The sequence below is a fragment of the Corapipo altera genome, unplaced genomic scaffold (assembly GCF_003945725.1).
Source record: "Corapipo altera isolate COAL_440 unplaced genomic scaffold, ASM394572v1 65, whole genome shotgun sequence".
In the NCBI taxonomy this organism is placed as follows: Eukaryota; Metazoa; Chordata; class Aves; order Passeriformes; family Pipridae; genus Corapipo; species Corapipo altera.
Genome location: NW_020884891.1, coordinates 7,946,353 through 7,972,179, shown reverse-complemented (window position 1 = coordinate 7,972,179; position 25,827 = coordinate 7,946,353). Strand labels below are relative to the sequence as shown.

General features: G+C 43.1%; 2 protein-coding genes across 8 annotated transcripts; one reads left to right on the top strand and one right to left on the bottom strand.

The window, feature by feature from the left end:
* Positions 1-646: 646 nt before the first annotated feature.
* LOC113948113 (A-kinase anchor protein 17B) lies at positions 647-10,950 on the top strand. Of its 7 annotated transcripts, none has more exons than XR_003528000.1 (7): positions 650-1,186; positions 3,357-3,625; positions 3,881-4,005; positions 5,811-6,047; positions 6,916-7,107; positions 8,258-8,422; positions 8,992-10,950. XR_003528000.1 is itself a non-coding variant. In XM_027645442.1 (7 exons), exons 4-7 carry the CDS (start codon positions 5,958-5,960, stop codon positions 9,126-9,128), a joined length of 1,449 nt encoding a protein of 482 aa, XP_027501243.1. In that variant the 5' UTR covers positions 657-1,186; positions 3,357-3,625; positions 3,881-4,005; positions 5,811-5,957; the 3' UTR covers positions 9,129-10,950. The 7 variants fall into 7 exon arrangements, 5 of the variants coding, with proteins under 5 accessions (XP_027501242.1, XP_027501243.1, XP_027501240.1 ...); XM_027645442.1 differs by having other exon boundaries at positions 657-1,186; positions 6,916-7,972; XM_027645441.1 differs by having other exon boundaries at positions 647-1,186; positions 6,916-8,480.
* Positions 10,951-13,023: 2,073 nt separating this feature from the next.
* Positions 13,024-19,345, bottom strand: PGRMC1 (progesterone receptor membrane component 1). Its single transcript, XM_027645407.1, has 3 exons — positions 19,000-19,345; positions 17,034-17,189; positions 13,024-14,963 (listed from the first exon to the last, which is right to left on the bottom strand). The coding sequence occupies exons 1-3, from the start codon at positions 19,316-19,318 to the stop codon at positions 14,863-14,865; spliced, it is 576 nt and encodes a 191-aa protein (XP_027501208.1). The 5' UTR covers positions 19,319-19,345; the 3' UTR covers positions 13,024-14,862.
* Between the last annotated feature and the right edge of the window lie 6,482 nt (positions 19,346-25,827).

The window sequence follows — 25,827 nt, the reverse complement described above, 5'->3', positions numbered from 1 at the left end:
CCGTGCGGGGGTGCCGGGCCCTGGGGTTGCCCGACCCGGAGTGGCCCGGCCCGGCTCGGCCCGGCCCGGCTCGGCCCGCGGCTGCCGCAGCGCTCGGACCGGCCGGAGCCGGGCCCGCAGCTCCCCGGGGCTGGAGAGAGCGCGAGTCCCCCCGGGACCGCCGGGGGTGGGCCGGGCTCCGCTCGGCCGGCGGTGCCGTCACCCGGCTGCGGCCGCTGCCGACCCGCCGGAGCTCCGGGCACCGCGGCCTCCGGCGGCCGCGTCCATCGGGCCGGGGCTGGCGGGCGGTTTGCGGTATCCCCACCTCAGGCAGGCGGGATGGGGCGCGGCGGCGCTGGGAGCGTTCGCTTCAAAACGTCCCTTTTATTGCGATGTCTGTTCGAGCAGTCGCGCATCTGGTCACCTCTCCTTTTCACTTATTTTGCACAGAGCTAGCTGGATAAGCTGCTCTCATTTGTTAAAAATCGGATTAAACCTCTTGTTTAAACTTCTCTAAGTGGCTCTTTCCTGGTAGACACTTGTCGTAGAATGACTAAGGTTGGAGAGGGCCTCTAAGCTCGTGGAGTCCATCTGGGAACACCACCGTGTTTGCCGCTAAACCATGTCCCCAGATGCCACATCCACACATCTTTTGAGCGCTTCCAGGGGTGGTGATTCCAATGCCTGATCACCCTTTCAGTGCAGAAATTTTTCTTAGTATCAAATCCAAACCTCCCCTGATGCAACTTGAGGCCATTTCATCTTGCCTGTCATTTGTTACCTGGGAACAGAGACCGACCCCAGGCTACAACCTCCATTCAGGTAGAGAGTAGAGTAGAGTAGAGAGTAGAGAGTCATAAGGACTTCCCTGAGCCTCCTTTTTTCCAGGCTTAACAACTGGAGCTTTTTTCTCTGTGTGATAAACTCTCTGCTGCTGTGTATCAATTCATATACTTGCCACATTGCATTTGCTTGTAGGTGCTCTTGCATACCCACCTCTGCAGAATTATGATATTTCCTCTCGGGCTTTGGGACTGTTCTGTGCATGAGGGCAGGGAAACCAGATGTCTGAAAAGTAACCTGGCAAAATACCTTTATTTTTTCTTCAAGATAACCCTCTTTCCTGACTTGGTTGATGGTATGGTCTCTGAAACTGTTGTGATGGCCCAGGGCCTGGCATGACTGACCAGCTGGGAAACTGGGGATGGTAAGAGCTGTTTGAGTTAGCAGTACTGTGAGTAAATATGAGGGACACCTTTGGATCAAAGTATTCCCACTACTTGCATGTTGCTCATGTGGACTGTATGAGTGTTTCAGGTCAGATGTTACCTGGTTGTTAATGTTTCCCTAGAGTGTAATTTTGTTTTAAAGTATGAACTTAGGTAACACATTTTAGGGTGTTGTAAGATAAGGACAGCCTGCAGTTATCTTAATAAACCCTAGTGCAAGGGCAGATGTGTTCCAAATGTTATAACAGAATGGTTAAAAGGAAATAATAATAATTTGGTAAAGGGGTGGAATGTCAATTTTCTTGTGATTTGTTCAGCTGGAACAATTAAAGCCTAAGATAACAGCTTATTGATGGTCAGGGTTGATTCCCAAAGGCCATATTGCTGAGATCAGGCAGTAAAGAATTCTGTGCTTTGTACACAGTTACATGATGAGAAATAGATTTCTGATGCTTGAAGAGCTCCTGGCTGTGAAGAAGAACAAGAGTAACAGTGTACACTGGCAAACCACTATAGCTTACTCAGCTCTATGAAGATAGTTTTGGGCTTACTTTTGGGTGATTTATTACAGTAGTAGCAACATGGTTGCAGCCATGGTGGTGTAAGGATATAAGTGAAAGAAGATTTGCAAGGGCAGGATAACATCAGTTGGTTTAATAGGAGATGTACTTGCAAAACAGAACAAGATTTTGGGTACAGCAACTGCTCTTCAGGCTTGACTGTCATATCTCTACAGGTTGCAACAGCAGTGTCCTGGATGTTTTAACCTGCTGCACCACAAATCTTAGTGTGATGGAAGAAGTGTAGCTGATATTACACTTTAGGTTTAGGAATCTCTTTATCTTAATGTGTAGTGGGAATAAAGGATTCTAGAGACTACTGACTGCTTCAGTTTTGCAGTGAGTACTTTGGGTGTATCTGCTTTGCTGATATGAGACACTGAAGGTGTGTCTATATACATACACTCCTGTATGCAGAGATGAATCCTGAGAGATTCAGCCTTGCCTGAGAAAGTTATGGTTGATTGAGTGCATTTGGCAGCAGTTCCCTAAGAGGAGCGATTCAGTCCTTCAGATTGTGCTGTAGCTGCTGCTTCCAAGATTCATGGTTATTTTATTTTAATTACACTAGCTTTTCCTCAGTACATTTGTGGGGTTTTTTTCTTCATCATTCTCAATAAAGGGTAATCACCTTCTTTTTCCAAACAATTTCTGGGCTTGTCTTCCCTTGTACATTCCCGTATTGAAGGCAAACAGGCATTTTTCAAGCAATAGCAGTACAGTTTTTAACCTAGGAAAACCATCTTACAGACCTTTTTTTTCATGTTTCTTTGGTGGAAGCTTTTATGTGGCACTCCTGCAGTTCTCTCTGTATATGTATCTTTTTTTTCCCCCACAATTTGGTTTAGTCTGTATTTATGTTAAAATGGTGGATAAAAATAAAGAAAAATATGGGTGATAAGATTTTGTGGAATAGACTGGCACAGATGGTGGTTTTCCAATTTCTGCTCTTTTTTCCTTGGAAGTTAGGTCTGAGAAATCCTTGTTAACCAGTGGAAGGGAAGCCTCTCTGTAAACTTTTTGGACACTTAACCATGTGCGGGGAAAAAAACCAACCCTTGTGATTATCCTGTTTGTAGTGGATGTAAGATATTGATATATTGAGTTGAAGTATCTGAACTTCAGTCCTTGAATCAAAAAAGAGGGGTTTATTGTTTTGATGTCCTGAAAAATTTGTCTGGCTAAGCTAAAACTTGTCATTGTTCTCAGTGTGCTTGGCACTGAAACTGGGAGATGATCTCAGGAACTGACACTTGATTTCTTATTGTTAAATATGAAATAGGTGCAGCAGCTGCCCTAATTTAGGTGATTCTTGGCTAGAAAAGGGTACTTATTTTCTTCTCTGTACCTTTTTTGATGAGTTATGTTGAGAGATGAATCCATTGAAGTGCTATGCTTAGTGTGGCATTATAAAAGAAAATGTGCAAACCAGTAAGTTTAATTTCAGCAGCCTATTAGCTTACCTCTGTAAGCACTTATTAGGGTGTGCCCTGTTCCATTTTTTTCCCCCAGAAGGTAATTTCTAAACTGTGATCCTGATATTTACCTCTGTGCTGGAAATAATGCTTCCTATTACTTATTTTTTCAGTGTAGGTAGACCTCGATGCAACTTGCTTGAGCATTTTGTTTTAGTGTGCTCACATCTGGGCATTTGAAGCTGATGAAATGCAGCACACATCAACAGAATTCATCAATTTTTAAGCAAGCAAATAAGCATTTGATCCAAAAGATGTTGCTCTAAGAGTCAGTGGACTCTAGTTTTGGCAGAACTGCTTGAATCCTGCGACCAGGAATGCTCTGCTGAACATGCTGAACTGAGTCCCCAGAAGAGCATGCCAGGAACGGGTTTGGTCACAGGTATGGTGTCAGATTTTGAGCCCCTGGTGTCAGGGAGGACATATTTGGGAGTGGGGTGTTTGAGCTTCACTGAAACCCAGTGTGAGCTTCAGAGGAGATGTTCTAGTATGTCAGGGTACAGAGGGACATTGTCATGAGTGTAGTGGTGCTTTGGGAGTCACCTGAGGTCTCTCATTTGCTCAGCATGTTGTCTGTGTTTGTATAAATACACGGCAAACTGGGCTGCTAAGTCTGATTCTGCTTCTTCTGTGACAGGTGACTTTTGATACAACCAGGCATTTTAGTGAAGGAGCCATAAGACAGAGAAGCCTGAAAAGACTAAAGCTGCAAGAACAGGAGCACATTCGAAAACGGGGGGAAAAAAGAGAGGGGGTTGAAAGGTGAGAGTATATTTTTAGACAATGTCCCATTTTCTTGAGATTTGTTACACTGCCTCGTACCGAGTCAAATACAGGAAGAGTAGCTATGTGAAAATCCAGGCTTTGAGGAAACAGGAGTTGGAGAACTTGAAACACTACTATGTAGTTGTTAATTTATGTGTTTCAGAATGGAAAGCATCATGATAATTCTGTGTAAGGCATCAGGTGCAGGGTCTTGATTATGAGAAAGGTGGGACTGGAGACATTCCGAGGTCCCTTTCAGATGGGATTATTTGATGACTCTGTGGGCCTGGCATGAAATCAGAGAGCTCTTTCTCTCAAGTTGATCTGAGGCTTGATTGCTTAAGATTTCTGCATGTGGACTTTTTGTATTGCTCTGTGCTGCAACATCATAAATGATGTCGTTATGCCCTGAAATAAAATTAATGTGACATGCATTTCTAGGTGCCTCCCAGTTGACTGGAAAGTCCAAAGCTAGAAATTAATACTTTTCTCTCTTTACCCATTTTTGGATGTTATTTTTTCGTTGTTGATATCTTTAGAGTAGTGTTCTTAAATTTTGTGTATGAGTAATAGTAGCATATTGAAGTTTTGATTCTCTAGATAATGTGTTTGGATGACATCCTAAACTGTCACCAGTAATTAATCATGTTATATACCTTCATGTCTTAAAAAGCCCCAACACTCAGAATGCAGAGCATAGTGACATGCAATGGAAGCATAGCACACTAGGTCTCCAAAAGGTTTAGTTGTTAATTCTTCCTTATTCAAATACTTCTTAAAAAACTGTTTTTAAACACTTATTTGGGTGAACACTGTTCCTTGAATTTTCTGGAGCTTTTTGTGATGTGTCATGTTGATTATTTGGTAGATTTACTTTCTGCAGGGCAAGGTTCCCAAAAAGCAGTGACAGCCTGTTGTGGTTTAACCCCAGCTGGTAATTAAACCCTACAGCAGCTGCTCCCTCCCTCCTACTCCCTGGTGGGATGGGGGGAAAAATCAGAAGGATGAAAGTGAGGAAACTCATGGGTTGAGATCAAGACAGTTTAATAGGTAAAGGTCATGTGCACAAGCAAAGCAAAACAAGGAATTCATTGCCCACTTCCAAAGGGCAGGCAGGTGTTCAGCAGCCCCAGGACAGCAGAGCTCCATCACGTGTAATGATGACTTGGGAAGACAAACACTCCAAACGTCCCCCCCTTCCTCCTCCTCCCTCAGCTTTATTGCTGAGCATGAGGCCATATGGTCTGGGATATCCCTTGGGTCAGTTGGGATCAGCTGTCCCAACTGTGTCCCCTCCCAGCTCCTCGTGCCCCCCCAGCCTCCTCACTGGTGGGGTGGGGTGAGGAGCAGAAAAGGCCTTGGCTCTGGGTAAGCTCTGCTCAGCGATAACCCCCGTATTACTCTTGTAATACCTCTTAAATGGGACCCTCCTGCTAATCTGTAGGGGAGATTTGTTAATCTAAGAATTAGATCCAAATGATTAGTCTCTAGTTGTGTCCTTGGAGACAAACAATCATGTGATGCTGTTGTCTTGGCAGTGCTTATAAAGAAAACACTAGAATACAAACAATTTGAAGAGACAAAGAACTTTCTAACTGTGGGCATCAGTTGTGTGTGTGTAATTTTTATGCCATGTTTTTTTAAACATGTTATTTTAACAAACAAGATTCCTTGTTAATCACATGTGATTCTTGGTGACTGGTTGCTTATTATTAGCACTTCAAAGACTTACATCCAATTCTCCAGGACTCAAACTGTAAAATAAGTGTCATCTAAATTGTCCCATATTGATAATTACCTAGAAAAAGACGTGGTGATGAAAAGAAGTTCAAGAGAGAAAAAAGAAAGCTAAGCTCGAGAGGAGAGAAGAGAGGCAGATAGATGGAGATGAGAAACAGCCCCCAAAGCAGCAGAAGGTACCAGCTGAAGAACAGCAGTGGCCAGAGAATATGCCTGAATGGGAAGAAAGGAAATCCCTGCTAGCTCAGAGAAGAGTGGAGTCTGTCAGACTGCTTACAGTGCTGTTAAATCGTGTGAACGTAAGACTATTTTAAAACATATTTTAAATTTTGAAGGATATTTACTAGATCTTGAATAATTCACTAGACATTTGATGTCTTGATGCTATTGAGAAGAATGCCTTGGGGCTGACCAAACACTGAGGTGGCCTGAGGTCTGTGTCTTGTGACAATCTCTTCTCAGTCTTGCCCTGAGAGCAAATGTGAAGTGCATTTTCAGCCAGAAACTTTACTTTTGGTGCTTTTCTGAGGCATTGTCATTACTGAATAAAAAATAGGAAAGGGAAGGGCTGTATCAGCTCTATCAGACTTGATCCAGCACTGCAAGGAAGGAGTTTTGGGGTGGGGACACAAGTCATGCTTTCTCTGCTTGATTTATCTCAGGTCTACAAGTGACTGAATTAAATTGGCACAGATTATGCCAGTTGCATTTCTAATAGCCTCTTTTTTGGGGGGGGGGCAGCACTAATCTATCAAGTTCATTTCAGTTTGATTCAGTTAATGTCTTGAGAAAGTCAGCAGAGGAGTGAGCAAAATTTTAGTGTTTTGCACACAGATTAATGTTTGGAGGTTTAGTTTGGTGCTTTGGGCTAAAAAAAAGAATTTAAATGAAAACAGGGGTTTTAATTTCTCTGGGGCTTTAATTTCTAACATGGCTTTGTCTTCACTATTTGTTCAAAAAGATTTGCTTACAAGCTTTTAACAAGTGTATGTTTTCCCCAGTCCTAGATGTAAAAGATTTCCAGAGGTCTATAATGTACTATGAGTTGAAGTCAGAGGCTACCCTTGCCATTCTGCATGAATTTTAGGGCCCCATAATATCTGACATTGGCCTTCTTAATCATGAAGGTGACGTGTTAAATAAACTTCTATTTTCTTGGTTTCACAGTTGGCAAGTCAAAAAGTGGATCCTTCATTGGGCATAAGGAAGGACGATTCATTTTCTGAAACAGCATTAAAAGACATCCACCAGGAACAGATTAACTCCCACTATCACACACACAAAGAGCTGAAACACGAGGAAGAGTTTAAGTGCCTGTTAACCCGAAAAGGTGGTGGTTTGTGCAGTGAGGAAGGAGATGTGAGTAATTTCCATGCATCTGCTTGTCACATAGTCAGGACAGTGTTAAATGAGCCCTCTCCAGCCCGGGGTTCTGAGGGACTGCCTGGCAGAGACGTGTGCGACTCCCCTGGCTGGGGATCTTTGCTGATTACGGTCACCCAGGACAGCAGAGTCATCGAATCTCTCGGTGGAAGGGACCACCCAGCACTGAATGCAGCTCACGCAGAGACAGTGCCTGAGGAAGATGATTGCAAAAAGCAAAAGGTTTATGAGACTGATGAATTCATCCATTATTTACTGAACTACTATCAGACACCGCACTATGCACGTGTTTGCTTAGAGCCAAAAAACACGGCGAGCAAGTCCTGGTGGAAGAGAGTGGTGTCTGGTGACAGTGGTGGTTTTGACATCAGCTTGAGTAACAAACATGGGCAGCACCTCAGAGAAGTGAGTCCTGTACAAAACCTTCAGAAGAGAAACTGTAGTAGCGATAGTAATTATAGACTGGTGATCACTGTTGGGGAACTTGAATCAACAGACAAAACGTCAGAAAACAAGGTCCATGGGGGCAAGCTTGCAAAAAAGTTGCAAGTGCAGAGGAATGACTCACTCCCTGTTGATAACTTACCACATGCAGTTCTGAATCATTCTTTGGAGTGCACTGCTGTAACTTGTGATAAGGAGTTCAAACGAGAAGATGGTAGAGATGAAGGCACTGTATCATACAAAACATGTAGATCTGCTTGCAGATTAAAGGATTTGTTGGAAGAGATCAGTGATTCTGAGTACTTTAGAGAGGCATGTGGCAGCTCAATGAAGAGAGCAGAAAAAAGATGTGAAGAAATTTACAGCAATTGCAATAGAGGGTGCTTACCTGCAAGAGGTGAGGAAAGAAAATTGCTGGTTTACCATAAAAATGTAGCTCTGGAAGGTCAAGAGAAGGAAACCAACAAATGTAACTCCTGTTCTAATTCTGTCCATGAGAGCTTGACAAGGCAGTGGGAACATAAGCTTAAAAAGTCGTGCAAGCGGTCTAGTAGTAGATTAAGACATGAAGGACAGAAAAGTGAGAGACAATCCAGGGAAGAGGAGAGAAATGCTCATAAAATGAAGAAAAAGCGAAAAAAGCTTTCTTCTAATTTTTTATCTGATGAATGTGGCTTTTCAGAGACGGACAGTTGCATGCAGCTGGAGTCGCTCAGAAAGATACAGAGAAAATGTAAGAAAATGTTCCACAAAAAAGTGAAATTCAAGACACTTCACACCGCCATGGCAGCACCAGATGTGACCCCTTGTGATGGCTCACCCCTTCAGGAGACCCTCCAGAGGAGAGGTGAGAAAGAGGGACACCACAACTAAGGGGACTGAATTTGACAGACTCTGCAGGTGAGGTCAGTCGCCACAGTTCTTACAGTGATGAATGGTGTTTTTGAAAAGAGTCTTAAAAAGTATAACTGTGGCATAAAGAAACAGTGCAGCTTCTCTGCAATTACAGGTTTGTTCAGTTTAGCTCAGAAACAGTACACACAGCTGCAGCTGAAGAGTAGTATTTGTCTACTTAATTGGGTAGCAAAGTATCTGGCATGGGCGTTTGCAGATGGGTGCTTATTCTGTTAAAAGAACATGCATGCTAACAACATGCTTTAGACAACTAAAACATTGATAGGCAATTAATATGTGGCACAGCTGTGTGGGAAGTACTGTCAGAGGTTAGTGAATTTCTGTAGAGGTAATCATCTGATCTTCACACAGGATTGCTACTGGCAGTTGTTACAGCCCGTTCACGATTTGCTGTGCTTTCGGTTGGTTGGTGGACACTTTACAGCCACCTCCCCATCCTTTTCCCTTCCTGCCCGCTTGACAAACTCATTTCAAGTAACTTTTTCTTATACTTATCTACAGGAGATGAGAGGAAACTAATGTTGAGAAGAGAGATGGATGCAGACGTCAGAGGATGCCCTCTATTTCCTCTTGAGATAATTCAGACAAACCCCTGCTCAGATACTTTCTGTGGAGCAGAACCCAGAAGAGGATGCTGAACAGCTACAATATAATAGTTCTGAATTTTTTGTACAGAAGTGGGAGAAGAAAGCCCTTTGATCATTAAAAGGTATATGAAATACTGTTTTGGGGTTTTTTTTGCTTAGGTAATTCCTTTGGTTAGAATATCTGACTGGTGCAGAGAGCCACAAAAGCAGAATCTGTGTTTGCCTTTTGGATAACAGAGGATCAAAACTTTCCCCAGGGGCAGACAAACTTTCATGGATCAGCTGCTAAGAATTTGAAAGGACATGAATTGAGATCTTGGAGTGTTATACTTTGATTAAATGTAGGGAATCATGTAAATATCAAAATCACAGTATTTAGTGAGTCATTGGAAAAAAACATACTTGTCAATCCTAGAGCAAGCATATGAAGTGCCTCCTCAATCAGATTGTTATAATGATGGGGCTGGAAGGTGTGGGGGACATTTATACTCAATTGTGTGAAGTAATAGATTTCCAGATATGAAAAAAATCCCATCTTCTGTAAAACCCACACTGGAAAAATGCTTGTTTTCTATTCACAATTCTAGAGGTGTTTCTGAAAACTTTCTGGTCTTTGGGAGGAAGGATTTCACTGAACTTGTGCTCAATGTAGTGTTCCCAGGAATCTGAATGGCTGTCTAAGCAAAGCTCTGAGTGTTCAATAATGAAAGGGCAATGCTTCTCAGCCTGCTGACAGTTCCTCTGTAAATGCAGGTTGACAGTTTGTTCACACAATTTCCAAGGCACATGTGGTGAGGTAGCTATTTAGTATGAGTTTGCTTACAAATAATTTCCAGGGGAATTGTGAAATGTTGTTGGACTTGTGCTGCATGTAGGTAAAAATGTGAAAACACAGTCTAGGAGCTTGAGTTATATCCATATTTATTCAGCTGGCTGTATCTAGAAGACAGCCACAATTGCTTTTGGACAAAGTTCCTTAGCAAGATATAGAGGACCAGCTCAAAGTTCAATACACTGATTATTGCAGCTTTCATTTTATTAATGCTTTATTTATTACATGTCAGTAGACTAATGTGAAAATGTTGCCTTCATTACATAGAATCTTACCCATATTTGTAACTTCTGCTCTAATAAATAGTAATAAAAAAGAATAATTGTAATTGTTTGTGGTAGATAGATTTTTCCCCCAGTTTTCAATACTGGTGATTCCTACAGGCTTCTAAGCTAGGTTTTATCAGCCTTCTCTGTTCATATGTTCAGATGTTGAGTGCCTTTTCAGGGTTATGAATGACAAATGGTTGCTACTCAAAGTAGTGTTAATCTATTACTTTTATCTAAAAAGATCTTATTTTCTTGACAGAAATATTTTCTGACTATTTTGGAGAACATTTATGCCCCTCTTAAGTCTCCTTTTTAGTATTTTATACAGTTCTAATGAAGATCAACTGTTGTACTTGTTGACTGTGTAAAATGTTTTCAGTTGCACTGATGTGACGTACCAAGGGTGTTTTTTCTCTATGCAATATTTGCAGATTAAAGATGACAAAACTTCCCCCTCTGTCAATCTATAGGCAGTTCTGTGTCCATGAGTACCCGTTTCCCATGAGACAGGCCTTTTGATTACAGGTGAGGAAGTTATTTCTTTTTGTTAATCTGGGGGAGAAGGAACAAACAATTTCCTTGGGTGTAAATTTCCAGTGTTTTATCAACGTGCTGGCACAATATTCAATAACAAATAAACACTCCAGTTCTGCAATTGCTTCTTGCATTCACCTACATTGATTGAAACTGATAAAGCAAATCCTCTGTCTCCAAGTCCTCATTCCATGTAAAACCTCGTTAGTAAATAAAATATGCATGCACTTTAAATTGAGACACCATTGTAATCTTCATACTGAAAGAGAACTTTTATGATTCCTATTTGTTTATAGGTGACATTATTTAGAATCTGTTTTCAGGTGTTTTAATATTAATTCACTACTTTTCACAAGATCATAGAATGGTTTGGATTGGGACCTTAAAGACCATCTTGTTCCACCCCCCTGCCATGGGCAGGGACACCTTCCGCTAGACCAGGTGCTCCAAGCCCCATCCAACCTGGCCTTGAACCCTTCAGAGATGGGGTAGCCAGAGCTTCTCTGGGCAACCTGTGCCAGGGCCTCACCACCCTCACAGTCAAGAATTTCTTTTTCATATCAGCACATTTAATGTGAGCCCCATCCTTTCATATGCTGGACTGCTCAGTAAATTATATTATCCTGAAGTCTAATCTTTAAAGAGACATGTAATAGCTTGCTTTAAAACTTTTAGAATACATAGCTTTGTAGATTGGATTTTAGTAGTTACAGGAATAAATGTCCCATCTCAAGTATGGAAGTTACCGAATGTTTTGGCAATTAGAACAATTATTAGGTGAAAATATGCATTCAAAGCAGCATTTATATAGTTCAGCAGTGGCAATGTAGAACACCTTTCATTTCAAGCCTGGTGTGTGCTGTTGTGCCCAGCTGGTGTTTCAGGAGGCTGGGTTCTTTTTATGGAAACAGTTTAGTCTGACATGTATGAAGTAGGGCCCTGAGGCTGCAGACCTTGCCATCAAATCTGACTTTTTGTACAGAACTAATGCAAATGCCTCCTCATAGAGCTGGTAAGAACTGAAGTCCTCTCAGGGAAGTTGGTTGAACAAGGCTTTGTTACTGAAAATACCTGACCTGTGGGTTGTACCTTGTGCTGAATTCTGAAGTCAGAATCCTAAAGGCTGGTTTTAAAGCAGAAATACACAAAGCCCATTACATCAGTCCATCTGCTTGAAATACAATACAGCAATTATGATATAAAGCCCTTTCTTCTTAATCCAGGGGTTCCAGGCAATGCATAGAAATGCCTCACCTTTTGTAAAGCCCCTTACATAACTCTCAACAGAAGCATTCATTACTGAACTTTTGTTTAGCTGAAACAGCAGGAATTAAGAACAAATAGTGGTGATTAAGAGCAGGCAGAGTCCAGATAAAAGAATATCTGAATTTTACAAAGCAGCTGACCTTATGACAGAACTGGTTGGAAATGAGATGCTATTCATTTGTTTTGGTTTGTCCAGGAGCTCCTCAAATATTCCTCTGTGACACTCCTAAAAGGTGTTGGACACTTCAGATGAGGGAGACTGGTGACAGTCTCTGCACTTAGTGTGTCATCATGTCCTACCTGGTTAATGTACAGCCTGATAAGCTGCCTGGCATGATTCTTTTTGTATAGTCATTGCTGCCAGTCACTGTTGAAGGAAGGGATCAAGTTGCAATGAACAGAGAGTAAAAAAGAAGCTAAGAGCCATCCATTTTCTACAACATTTTAGAAGGAAGTAAAAATCCATGCCTGCTGCTTCATGCTTTTGTGACTTGCTTCTTCCCTTTTCATATTCTGATGAAAGTAGTGATCTTACCATAGTGTCATACCTCCTTCTCAAGAGATATTAAGCTTTGTCTTGTGTTACTGCCCATTTTCTGCATCGTTTTTGTTACTTTTCTTTCTGATGCATCACCTTGTAATGTATAGATTAATACTTAATGTCCAGTTCCTTAGGATATTTTATGGAGTAACTTAAGAGTAAGGTGGTTGGGTCTGCTGAAGGGTAGGTTACAGCCTAGCCTAGTTTCACCACATGACAGCTTTACCCATCTTCTGCTCAGTATTAACAATTGTTTGGTGGGGTTTTTTTCTGCTTGACTCTGCTTTTGCAACAACAAAGCATATTGTACAACATGAACACGTTGTCTATTTAATATTCTGCTAAAGTTATGCTACACAGAACTGCATTTACTGGCATTTGATTAGAATGTATTATACTGATCCATGTGTTGGATAATGTAAAACATTGGAGAAAGACAAGAGGAAACATTAGAGGAGGGTTAAGTATCACATGTGGTTGCAGTTAATGAAAACAAACACCACCATTATGCAAGAGTATTTTATTTTCTGCCTTAAACAAATAAAAGCACATTTCCAATTTGAGGTAAACCATTAGTAGTAGTTTGCAAAGAGTATAAATGTCTCTAAAAATAAAACAGCAACACAAAGGTCATGACAAGATCTACATTTGTCTCTAGACCTTCATTAGGTAGTTCATACAGTACCACTTTATTCATGCTGTCAAACAATCATGCTCTTCATTGGAAGGCCCAGTGCAACCTAAAGAAAATGCCAGGACAGTGTCTGGACTGAGGGAAAGTCACTTGTTCTCACCACAGATGGTATCAGACACTTTAAACATGTTGTGTCAACTTGTTTATGAAAGCTGCTGTTGTGCAACGCACTCTACTTCTGAACACTGAAGTTTACACCTTCCCACTCAGGATTCAGTTCATCATTTTGGTCGTGTTGCCAAACTGAAACGACCAGACAGCCAAGCCAGAGAAATGAAATAGAGGGAACTATACCAGACAGGCACCCTGGGATATTCTGCACCAGCAGAATCACCTGGACACGAAATGCATTTACAGGTGATCAGCAAATCATCAGTGATCTTGGAAGTTTATGAGGAGGTTTTACAGAAGTATTTTGGATGATGATGAAGCACATTAACATTTTTCCTTGGGCAGATCCATTTACCCAGCCCTCTCTGGTAGGAGGCAGGTCACGTAGTAATTAAGCATAGATGTGAGGAAAGAGAGCAAATAAGTAAAAAGCAACTCAAAGGTCAGGTCCCCACTGCTGGTTATGAATTAGATTGTGCCATTTCTTTTAATGGCAAAGTTCCAAAGCAACAAGGGCCTCAGCACAGAATGGCTTACACCATGTTATTTTATTGTGTACAGGAAACTTGTGTAAATTATGTTGACCAGTAACATTTTTCTGCTAGTTAAAGCTGCATATAGAAGAGCACTTGTTAATCATGCCATACGAGCAACCTTTGTTTTTCTTACGCATAGGAATCAAGAGCAGCTGATCTTCCATGTTTAACATAATTTTATTGAAATTAACAGAAGAGTTTTACTAAGAAAATTGAATGAACAGTAGTCCAGTGCAGTCACACTTCATGGTGTACCTCTAGGGATGCCTAGTTCCACTCAGTATCTAAACCTTTGTAACACTTCAGATGTGAACAAAGAATATTAATCCACGCAGAATTATGCATGTTGAATACATCAAGTATTCATCAGTCCTTATTAATTTTTAAGTATCTAAAAGTGATCTAACCTCTGAAAAATTCTTGATATTTTTTAAAAGCAGTTAGTGTTTCATCTGTAAACCGCTAACACAACCCTTAAAAGCCAAATTATCTTATATAATATTGAATTACATTGCACAACAAATGAGTACAGTGCTTTGTGGGCAAATAAAATATAGTCCCTTTCCTAGAGGAACTACAACCCAAGGGCCAGACCCTGCAGAAGCTAAAACAAAAGAAGATTTAGTGGAATTTGTGTTGCATAGGTGAAGTTACTCGTGTTTGTGTCCACAGTAGTAGGTTGTTAATGAAAAACTGGATTTCAACCTACTCTGCACTAAATGGTGATAGCAGAAAACCAGTAATAGTCCTTTATTGCCAAAACTGCAGTTTACCTTTCCACAGATATTTGTTGTGCACGCTTCTGATTATGTGGGTTTAAAGGAAGACAAATCTTCAGTAGTTTGCCACTGAATTTGGAAAGGAAACCATTGAAGAGAAACAATTCACTGTAACTCTTGGACCTTTTGTAAGCATTGCTGCTGCTGCACCTTGTAAAACAGAAGTGGAATGTTACAAATGATCCTTTACGATTCAAAAACAGATTGTTCCTCACTGCAATCTCTACTCTTTCTTTGCATTCTGGGCATCTTTTTCTTCTTCGTCAGAGTACACAGTGGGTTCCTCCCCCTCCTTCAGCAGCTTACCAACATGATGATACTTAACTGGGGAAAAAAAAGAATCCAAGTAATTATTCTGCCCTGGAGATGTACCTTTTTAAACTCTATTTTCTGAATTAACAAAATGCCTGTATTATAATAAAATAACTCTGAGCAACTTGTTTCAAACATTGCGGGGAAGGAGAAGAGCCAAAATCAACTACCTGAATTACTATTAACATTGTACTAAGTGTAAGAATCATGCCAAGTGAATGTAACTGTAATTCTCATTCTATTGCCTAAGCCAAAAGGTGAATGAATGGAAAGACAAAAACCAGAATCCTGGATTAGATTATTTCTCTTGCCAGTGTCAAAGGTGGTTTTTCAACCAATAGCATTGTCAGATTACTTAAACATGCACATACATATATGCATATACATGCCATATACACAACTTTGAAGGGGTTTTATTTTTTGTGTGTTGAAAATATCCAATAGGACAGAAGGGAGATTCTTTCTCCCGAAGATAAAGATGGATCTATTATCCAATTATGTGATTAAGCCTCTGATTTATTTTATATCTCTTTTTGAACCAAGATCATATACATGTAAGAAGTGAGAGCTATATTGTGTTGCCCATGTGTCAACTTCAACAGAGCAAAAGATGCCCAGGATTACAGGTATCTTGGCCTAGCATTGCTGTTATAATTTATAAGAACTGAAAGCAACTAATTGGCATATTTAACAGAAACACAGTAATAAAAAGAGTGCAGTTCACTGTCAGTCCTGATGCTCAACTCTTGTACAGGTACATTTAAACAGGAGTTTAGGTCAGATATTTGGTAGCACAGTTCTGGTTTCTGCTACGTGCTTGTTAGCATAATAAAACAGCCATTCAGTGTGGCATGATTAACAGTCTTGATTAAGACAGGAAGAGAGCCAAAATAGTAGGGGCACATCAGGTCAGGACTGAGATGTTCTAATGACATGATGTGGAGGAAAACTCCACTGTAGCCAGTTAGAGTAAATCTTTGAACACTAGATGTAAAAACAAAACACATTTGATTTCCACTATACTACTTTTTGGTATATGCAATTTCCCTCATGGAGATATATATATATATAAATTCATCACGACAAGCAACTGACATATTTATTTTTTGTCTTATATGAATAGAACTAATTGCCTTAGTGTTCACTCACTTAAAAGGCATCATGAGATATGGAGAAATTATTCTTCATCAACAAGATATGCAATTGGAGGGGAAAAAAATCATACTAGTGGACATGCCCTGGTACAAGGTCAGAACAGCAACTTCCATAAAACTGTGGTTTGAAGTTGGTTTTGAGCAGCAAGTTGAGACACATGACACAAACCAGTTGGAACTGCTTTTTTAAACTTTTAGTACTAAGCATAAAACAAGGCTACTATGACAGTGACTTCCTCCTGTTAATTTTAGAGCAAACATCTCAAGTGTTCAAGTTGCCTTTTTTCCTCTGGCCATCACTGGCACGGTAGACATCAGGCAGCTTGAAAGCACAGAGGGGACATTTGCCCATTTTCCTGATCACCTTCTGGGGAAGAAAGTCAACTGAATAGAGCTGTCTGTGAATCTGCCACAGCCACCAGCAAGGCCATGCAGAATAACTTACTGAGAGTAGAAAAAGTTCTATCAAGAGCTCCAAGGGGAAGTCTTCAAAAATACTAAACCCCAAGAAGTAATAATTAAAATGTTACTGTTATTTCTGAGAAGCTGAATGGGACATAAGCTTCATTTTTCAGAGCATTAAAATCTATCAGTCTCTGTAAAAGGAGTCTTAACTTTATAAAAAAATACGGTCTTTATTTCCATATCTTGTCAACTTTTTGGGTGGTCTTACAGATCTTACGCTGTGATAGAGTGCTTGTATCTGCTACTGTTCAGTAAGGAACAGAGGGAGGGAGAATGCAGGAGAACCTGACATTTCTCTTAATTCCAAGTAACAGTAATTCTAGTAACAGTAATTCTAGTAATATTAAACCAAGGTATTAATTTCCAGACTGATGCTTTCAGCTGGTAACAGCCTTTTGACCATTGCTTCCCCTCTTACACACCAGTTACTGACTTCTTTGTAAATAGGTTTAAAATTGCTTACAAGTGAATTGTGACTCCCAGTCCCTCAAGGTCTCTTGCTGGGTAGCGTTGAGGTCAGAGAGGTCATCGTACTCATCCCTCAGTGCCTCCTTATCCAGGCAGAAAGTGGCAAGACCTCGGGAGGCATCTCTTCCAGCAAAAATGCCATATGGACCCTCTTAAAATAAAAACATAAGCTGCATTATTACGGAGATAATGGATGGTGTGTGATCTTCATGGATCAGAGTCCTGAGACTAAAACAGATAAAGAGTTCTTACCCTGACCTGTGGGTCAGAGGTGCCTCAAGCTTCTGAAATGTTTTTAAGTTTTATGCTACTTGGTAATGAGGGAAAACAGAGGAAGAGGGCAAGAAACAAGACCATGGGAAAAAGACACTGAGTTTGCTACACCACAGTGGTGCATGGCACATACAGACAGGGGAAGGACAAGCACCAACTGGGAAGCACATCGTCAGAACGAGGAACAGAGGAAGGGTTTTTAAGTCTGAGGTGAAATGAAAGTTTTCCAAGGGATGCTCCTGACTTAAAGAGATGAAAGGATGGCTTGACAGAAAAAATAGTGCAGATGCTAGAAATTACTAACTTGGAAAAAACATCTATTAAAACTTTCAAAATGTGAGATGAACTCAAATTACCAAAACATGCAACTCACAGAACATCAGAGATACCAAGACAGACTCTTGATAAACTTCATTAATGATTAACTTGATTGCATGACAAGCCAAAATTTGAGATATTGCCTGTTGCAACTACACATTCAAAGTTCTTCTTAAGGGAGCTTAAGTAAGTTAGATGTGAACGCTGGTTACTGTAGAGCACATGCCATCTTCCACTCCTCCCAAAGCACGCTTTTTCCTAAATTCCTCAAAAGAATCTTACGTTTCCATTAAAATGAAAACCCAACCAGCCAGACACTGTGGTGAACCATTCAGCAATTACCAAATTAGATACAAGGGGCAGCTTTTACTGTTGTCAGGGAAGGCAGCATCCAAAGCATGGACTTTAAGTGGTTTTCAGTTTGCACAAATACAAAACTGCACATCTAACTCATCTGTACATATCATCTTGACTGCTGCAGAATGCAAAGTTACAGTCTGACATCATTCAGTGACAGTCTCCAGTCTATGTATGGACCAAAAGTATAACTGATAACACTTACAAATACACTGTGTATTCTGCACTATTCTTCTTGTCTCTAAGTAGCACTGGCAGCTCACTACTGCAGCTACCAGCTGTCTGGACAGCTCAAGAGTGGTTATGCCAGACAGGTCCTGGTACAAATCAGCAAGCCTGAGTGGGGCTTTTTAAAAGGCAGCCTCTGTTAAAAATAAACCCCCACGCCCACGTGGAGGTGATTAAACTCTTGCACCTGGGTGTACATACTCCCACCTTTCTCATCACTGGCTGCTCTACGAGCATAGGTTATTCAATCTTTGCACGTTTGAACTATGCTCCTGCTAGGAAGCTGGCTTAATCTAAATTGGTAGATATTTAGTATAAATATTATGCAATAGAGTGATGTCCACTAAAAGTTGGGAAGGGAATGTAAACACTCAGAGAACGCTTGGCTTCTGCCGCCTGGCATCGGGCAAAGGCACCTCAGGCCGACGAAGCCGCCCAACCCCTTACGGTACTTGTAACCTGCCATGGGCAAACACACAGAATAATGAAGCAACGCTAGCTCGCAAAGCAGGAGTTTCTGCACCACCGAGGCCCGAGCCTGGAGGCCGAGCGGCAGCGGTAACCCTGCCCTCCGCCTCTCCGGGAGGCAGCTCGGTGTGCGCGCCCCTCCCGGCTCCAAGCCAGCCGGGCCCTTCCCAAACCTCCGGAGCCGGCCCACGATGCGGGTCGGGCAGGAGCGCGGATCGCGCTGACCGCGCACCGAGGGAACGCGCTCCCGGCAGCACCGGCTCCGCCTCGCCCCGCCAACACCCGGGTGGCCGCGCCGGGCCCGCCCCGGCCCTCACCGGGCCCGTAGAACTTCCTGGCGCGGGTCACGTCGAAGACTTTGCCGTTGACGGCCATGAGGATGCGCGGGTCGCTCACGCCGTCGAAGGGCCGCAGCTGCGCCAGGGTGAAGTCGCGGCGCTTCATCTTGGGCAGCGGCGGCGGGTCCGCCTCGCCCGCGGGCGCCGCGGGCCGCTCGCCCCGCAGGATCTGGTAGAGCAGGAAGAGGCAGAGGCCCAGCAGGCTCAGGTTGAGCGGGGAGCCCACGATCTCCAGCAGCAGCCCGCCGGCCTCGCCCGCCGCCTCCTCGCCGGCCACCGCCGCCTCCTCGCGGGCCATGGCTCCGGGTGCGCTGCAGCTCGGCGGGTGTGAGAGCGCGGGGCGGCGGCTCCGAGCGCTGCCGGCCCGGCGGGGCGGGCCCGGGGGCGGTGGGAGGGGAAGGAGGGAGGGGCGGCGGGCGGAGCGGTGCCGCCCCCGGGCCGGGCGGGCTCGGCAGGCCCGGTCCGAGCCCTTCGCCGGCACTAGGTGGTGGTACGGGCCCGGGATGGCGAGCGCTGCCCGGGGACACCGCGCAGCTGAGCCGGGGGCGGCCCCGCCGGCCGCTGGCCCCCCCCGAGGTGGCGGTGGGGCGGGTCAGGCCAGGCCGCGGCGGCTCCGTGGAACACGGTTCCACGGCACACGGTTCCATAGAAATTCCGGAAAAAAGACCCCTCTGCGTTGCGTTAGAGCCATGTCAGAGCTGTCGCGCTGGGCTCTGGGAGCCGCCGGGCCCTTCGGGATGGAGGACGGAGGATGAAGGATGGAGGTTGGATCAGGCTCTGCTCGGTGATGTCCAACAATAGGGCAAGAGGCAATGGGCAGAAACTGATGCACAGAAAGTTCCACCTGAGTATGAGGAAGAACTTTATTGTGCGTGTGACTGCTGGAACAGATTGCCCAAAGAGGGTGTGGAGTCTCCCCCTCCGGAGAACTGTCTGGACACAATCCTGTGCAATGTGTTCTGGGATGACCCTGCTTGAGCAGAGAGGTTGGACTGGATGACCCACTGTGGTCCCTTCCAACCTGTCCCATTCAGCGATTCTGTGATTCCCTGCAGTTGCTCCACCTGTGCCAGGGAACATCTTCGTGTTCTTGGCAGGGCAGTGACTTTTTGGGGTGCTCTCTAGGAATGGTGCCAAACTCAACGTAGGAGAAAAGGGACAAAAATAACAAACTTCTTGGGTTTTGTCATTCAGGTAATAACCCTGCCCCACCCAAAACTACAGAAGCAACAGCCACAATGTATTATTGTAACATGGAAAAGTGTCCTGTTGTGGAATTCTTTATTCAGGCTTCTTCTGAGTAGATTTTGGTGAAGTAAAACTTAAGGTGAAGGAAGCACTAACTGGATGTATCTACCTGATATGGTGTCCAGATGGAGCAACTGGAGCCCTGAATACCTTTTTGTACCCCTGGTGTCTTCTGCTCCTTCATATCTGCTGTCAGAAAACAGAAATGATGTTTTGGATCTCTGCAAGTTGTATCCTCACCATCCTTCAAAAAGAACACAAACAAATACCCTGCCAGAATATTGTCATTCCCTCTACACAAGTCAGTAACATCACTCAGGGTACATGTAGAGAAGAATTGTAGAATACTGAGCTTGATCATAGGATCATTAACGTTGGAAAGTACCTCTAAGATCATCGAGTCTAATTGTTAACCTTATCTTGCATTACAGCATGGCAGGTGGCTCACATCACTGCTTCAGAGGAAGGAGGCAGGTTTTACTGAACCTAGCATTGGGACATTTGTTTATAGAAAACCAAAAGCAGTGCATTTCATTTACTTTCTAATTCTAAGTGTTAGGAGCATTTTAACTCTGTGGGCCACAGGAGATACTGATGAAGTTTTGCCTTTTGGGATACACTCAAAACCTCTGAGCACTAAGACATTTAAACATGTTGGCTCTTGCAAGGGAGGGTGTTTGGTTCCATCTGCTGTCTCCTTTGGGAAGCTCCTTGTTTTATTGATCAGCACTTGAACTTTAATCTGTCCTTTCATGGTATACACTGACTTTTGCTTCCACCTGCTGTGTAACTGGAAAAACTACTTGTTTCATTGATCTGACGACTGAGATTTGTACTTGTTAATAAAGTAGCTCTGGATTTTGGCCCTATTTAGTATACTAGAGAAATATCCAAAACATCAGATTTGTTCAAACTGGGAGCTGTATTACCTAGCTAATTCTGCTCAGTGTAGACATGACACTATTACACTTCATTGTGTTGATATTACATGTTATAGGGATAGATGTAGAAAAAACCCAGAAATTTTGGTGGAAGATTTTTCTTTCATTTTTTTACAACGCGTTTTGTTCAAAAGCAAGGAAAAAAACCCCAGACTGCAAAACAACCCCAGCCCTGAATTTGACCTTGAACCAGACACTGAAGTCAAGGAAAAAGAAGCTTTGTTTATGCCTAGTATCCTAGAGAAACCATCCAAGAACAGTTCATTCTTAGATAAAGAAGGGCCAGGAAACATTGCCAAGATTGATGGAATCTCAAGTTATCTGCCACACGAGCACTGTTACTACAAGTTACAGTGGCCCAACTTCCAGCTCTTTTTTTACCTTGCAACATATAAAAATAGTCATATGCCTAAGAATGCATCTTAAGAAAAAAAAATAGGAACAGACATTTAGAAATAAGTGGGTATGAATAAAATTATGATACATCAGTCAGAATTATCTAAATTCATGTACCCTTCACTACACATTTCTCTCTAGCAAGCCTGTGTGTCAATTCCTTTAAACAGGTTCTAGTCAAAGAAGAGTTGGCCCCAGCTCTAGTTAAATACCTCAGGCATCAGCCATGCTCCCACACAGGTTTTCCTCTGCATTCGATAGACAATATCTTCCTCCTTGAAACCATTTTGTTAACACCTATGAGATGGGTTGATAGAGCAGTTCTAGTAAAATGCTCTTATTAATTGAAGAAAACACTGGAACTCAGACAACTTTCATATCCTTGCAAATCAAAGTAGTTCAATCAGTTTTAAAATATTCCTACTTGTATTTTTTTATAAGCAGCATAAATCTGTTAGAGCTGAAGGAAAAGTAGCTCTACTACACCTCAGCATTCTTCTTAGTGCTCTATTTCCATTTTGGAACTTGTCTGGTAGATGTAATGCATCTTTTAGAGCATATCTAGTGCTTCTAAACAAAGTGTGCTTTGCCTAGTTGCCCATGGTACATTTTATCTTGGCAAAGTACCTGGGGATCGTTGTTGCCAAGCTGGTTTGGGGCCTCACATTCTCTCATTGGAAGGCCTTCACAGGAATTCCTTTCTTTGAATTACCTGATTGACCATTTTAATTTAATCTATGACCGCAAGAAAGTTTTCCAAAGTTTGCAAAGATACCAATGCCTAATTTGCATTACTTGTGAGCTGATTCCCAGAGCTGCTGGTCACTTGGAACTATTGCTGGCTTTCACTCTACCTGCAAGGACCCAGGGTTTCTGAAGCAGAGATCTTAGTCTTTGAAATTACTGAGAACTGGTGACAAATAAAACCCCTGGCAAAGTGGTTTTTGCTTCCCAGACTAAAGATTGATTTGTAGCTCCCACTTGAGAATTTGAGAGACTTCAGGAACGTGCTGTAGGATTGCAGTGCAAACAGCTCGTGACACCAAGTAGCCACAGAGAGGTGATTTTTGCCTTGTGGTCCAATGGCCTCTTGGAACCTGTAGACTTCCCTAAGTAAAGAATTTAAAAAGCAAGATTAAATGTGCCTTACAAGGACACCAGGAAATCAAACATTCTAGAGAGACAATATCTTATATGAGACCATTCAATATTTTTACGTAGGCAAGCTCTATCATGTCTGACTAGTTTGGTGTAATACGATTATTACATCTCCCTCTTTTTTTCCCCTCTGTTCCCTGCCCTCAGTAATAATTTAACTTACTAACAAGGAAAAAGAAAGGAAAGATGAGATGGGGTAATCTCACACTTCTTTTACTGACTAGGGCCTACCTATGCCAAGGAAGCAGAACCCCTCCCTAAACTGCAGAGATCCAGTAGGTCAAATGTACTAATGCTGGCAGAAGGCATTATATGAAGTGGATCTGTTCCAGGTGCAGACCTAGGAATGCCCTGAATTACTTCTAGTCCTCAGATCAAAAGCAGCAAGCATTTTTCTGATGGACAATTCTTTTTTTTTTTATTTTTTATTTCCATCTCCGCCACATTTCTGCTTCTTTTTTCAGTTGCATCTTCTGTCTTTCTAGCTGTGCTCTCCATCCAGCTAAGTGGGAGAAGAAATGACTGTGCAATGTGAAGATGACACTGTGCTGAAGGCTATAAAGACCGTGTCATTCCTGCAGATATATGTGTACACATCTGCAGCATAAAACAGCTCCAGATGGGAATTTTTACCAAGTTTTAGAAAATGTGTTGGAGAAGGTGATTGGAAATGCAGAGACCGCTCATGCTGGAGAATTGTTTTCCTCAGAAATACATTGTTGTGAGCTTGCACCTAAAATCTTCCCCACACCAGCCTTATCTTCCCCCTTGCTTGCTTGTCTTTTAGGCTGCCAGGATTATGGGTGTTGATTCAATCATGTCAAACGGGACTGACAGTCACCATGACAAGAAAGCTTGCTGGGTCAGTATGTACAGCAAGTACACTAGGAACTTTTGGAGGTGTCTTTTAACTATATATGAAAATCTAGGTGTGAATTCTCAGTATTGGCTCTTTTTTTTGAAAGGCAGCAGATGTCAAAACCAATCTGCACAAGCTGCAGATACTTCTGGAAGAGGCAAGGAAAAGAAAACACAAATCCACATGTGATTCTTGCAATGTCAGAGGTCCAGTATCCCTAGAAAGCACACTGATTTACGTTGGAAGAGTAAACAAAATCCCTGACTTCCTGAAAATAACAACTTGGATTTGCTTACAGATCTGATGAGCCAGAAGGATTTTATGTGTCAGAAATGATTGGATGACGTGAAGGAAACTTGGTGCATTCCCAGATCAAGTCAAACCAGTAGCACTGTTAGAGGGAGTAGGAAATGTTCTCTCTGCTCCGTTAGTTTTGGATAGGGAAATGGTATCCATTGCATGTACATGTGTTGTTCACAAGGACCAATTTTTACTTACACTGGAGACATTACTTTGTATTTTGAAATACATGAACCGTCTTCACTTGTGTCACTGTATCCCTGAAGTAGGGCCTGTTATTTCTCTGCCACTGGGATGCGGTGCCAGTTCTGCTACAGAGTAGATCAGTCTGTTTCAGTGGGAATTGGCAACCAGCTTCAACATTAATAGAATCAAAGGTTAGAAGAAGGGAGGTATCAATAAACTGTGAGATTTTCTATGCAATGTTTCTGCAACAATTTAATTGCAGACATGCAACAGGATAGACAGGGATTCTCATCTCGGTTTAGTTAGCTGTAATCTGCATCTAACACCCTACTTGATTACAAAGAGGGCTTTTGTTACCTTTCTTTAATCTGGTTTAGTTTGGTTATCAAGTCCAAAGCAGCACAGACAAGATGGGGTGACTGAGTAAAAAAGAGAAAACCATTAAGGGAGACAGACATGTGGCAGGATTATCGCTTGTTGTTTTTTTTTTACAAAATCATCTAAGTGTCTATCTAGATTAGATACACGTCCATGTGCAAGGCAAATTTTTGTCTGATTATTTTTATCCTTGGTTTTCAGACCTTATTCAGTAGTAGAAGACAGTTCAGTCACATGCAGTTTGACACGTGTAGTTTGACACAATGCTAAGTACTAATTCAGTAGAATGCAGTTTTCAACATGATAAGGAAGCACCCTGGTGAATTCCCATCTGCTCTAGTTATACGATGTCCTCAATGGGAAGAGCTTTCAGACCCTCCAAGTCACCCCACAGCCTGAGCGATGTTACCTGTGTCACTTTGCTGAGAAGATGCCTTGCACTCACAGCCTCCAGGCAATGTGCTGAATGACATCTTAGGTCAAGGTTAATGTTTTCCCAAGACATTGTGTCTCAGGAGCTGGGCTCCAGAAGTGCCATTACCATCATATGAAGCTGAGTCAGAGGAGGTTTAGGTTGGGTATCAGGAAAAGGTTTTCCACCTAGAGGGTGATTAAGTGCTGGAACAGGCTCCCCAGGGAAGTGGTCACCAAACCTGTCTGAGCTCAAGAAATGTTTGGACAACGCTCTCAGATGTTGGGGTGTCTTGTGTAGGGCCAGGAGTTGGACTTGATGATTCTAATGGGCCCCTTCCACCTCAGGATATTCTATGATTCTACTACTCTGTGATCGCGCTGAGGCCGTGCCTTCACAGCTGAATTATTACAGGTCCCTCAGGCCGGAGTCTGTAAGATTTCGTGGGCAACAAACCCGCGGGAAGCCCAGGAAGCCTTGAACGTAGCACAGTCTTCCCATCCCGCAAAGGCGTGAGAAAGAGACAAAATTCCTGCAGCGAATGTGTCAGGTGGTCTCCGACGCCCCGCGCAGGTTTCGGGCGGAGGCGGGGGTCGGACCGGCCCCCGGGGTGTCCGTGCTGCTCCCGTGGGACCCCCCCGGCGGTAACACGGTGGCGGGAGGTGGGGCCGGTGCCCGGTGCCCGCGGGGCGGGGCCGCCCGGGGCGGGGGCGCTGAGCGGTGCGGGGAGCGCGGGCGGTGAGTGGCGGCGGGGACCGGGACCGGGAGGACGGGCAGGCGGGCGGTCACCGGGAGGGGCACGGCCCCGGCCCCGGCCCCCGGCACGGGAAGGGCTCCTGCCGCCGCCCCCGCCCTCCCGGCCGCTCGGTGCCGGGGGAGCTCCTCGGTTGTGTCGGGCGTTGCGCACGCGGAGCCCTGGGCGCTCGGCA

What these genes read in the sequence shown, in the direction of transcription:
- PGRMC1 (XM_027645407.1), bottom strand. Translation starts at nt 19,318, where the DNA reads ATGGCCCGCGAGGAGGCGGCGGTGGCCGGCGAGGAGGCGGCGGGCGAG. An exon ending in CAGGAAGTTCTACGGGCCCG is followed by an intron (nt 17,190 to 18,999) that starts GTGAGGGCCGGG and finishes TTTTATTTTAAG; the next exon opens with AGGGTCCATATGGCATTTTT. An exon ending in CTGGGAGTCACAATTCACTT is followed by an intron (nt 14,964 to 17,033) that starts GTAAGCAATTTT and finishes TTTTTTCCCCAG; the next exon opens with TTAAGTATCATCATGTTGGT.
- LOC113948113 (XM_027645440.1), top strand. Translation starts at nt 5,958, where the DNA reads ATGCCTGAATGGGAAGAAAGGAAATCCCTGCTAGCTCAGAGAAGAGTG. An exon ending in TGCTGTTAAATCGTGTGAAC is followed by an intron (nt 6,048 to 6,915) that starts GTAAGACTATTT and finishes TTGGTTTCACAG; the next exon opens with TTGGCAAGTCAAAAAGTGGA. An exon ending in GGAGACCCTCCAGAGGAGAG is followed by an intron (nt 8,423 to 8,991) that starts GTGAGAAAGAGG and finishes ACTTATCTACAG; the next exon opens with GAGATGAGAGGAAACTAATG.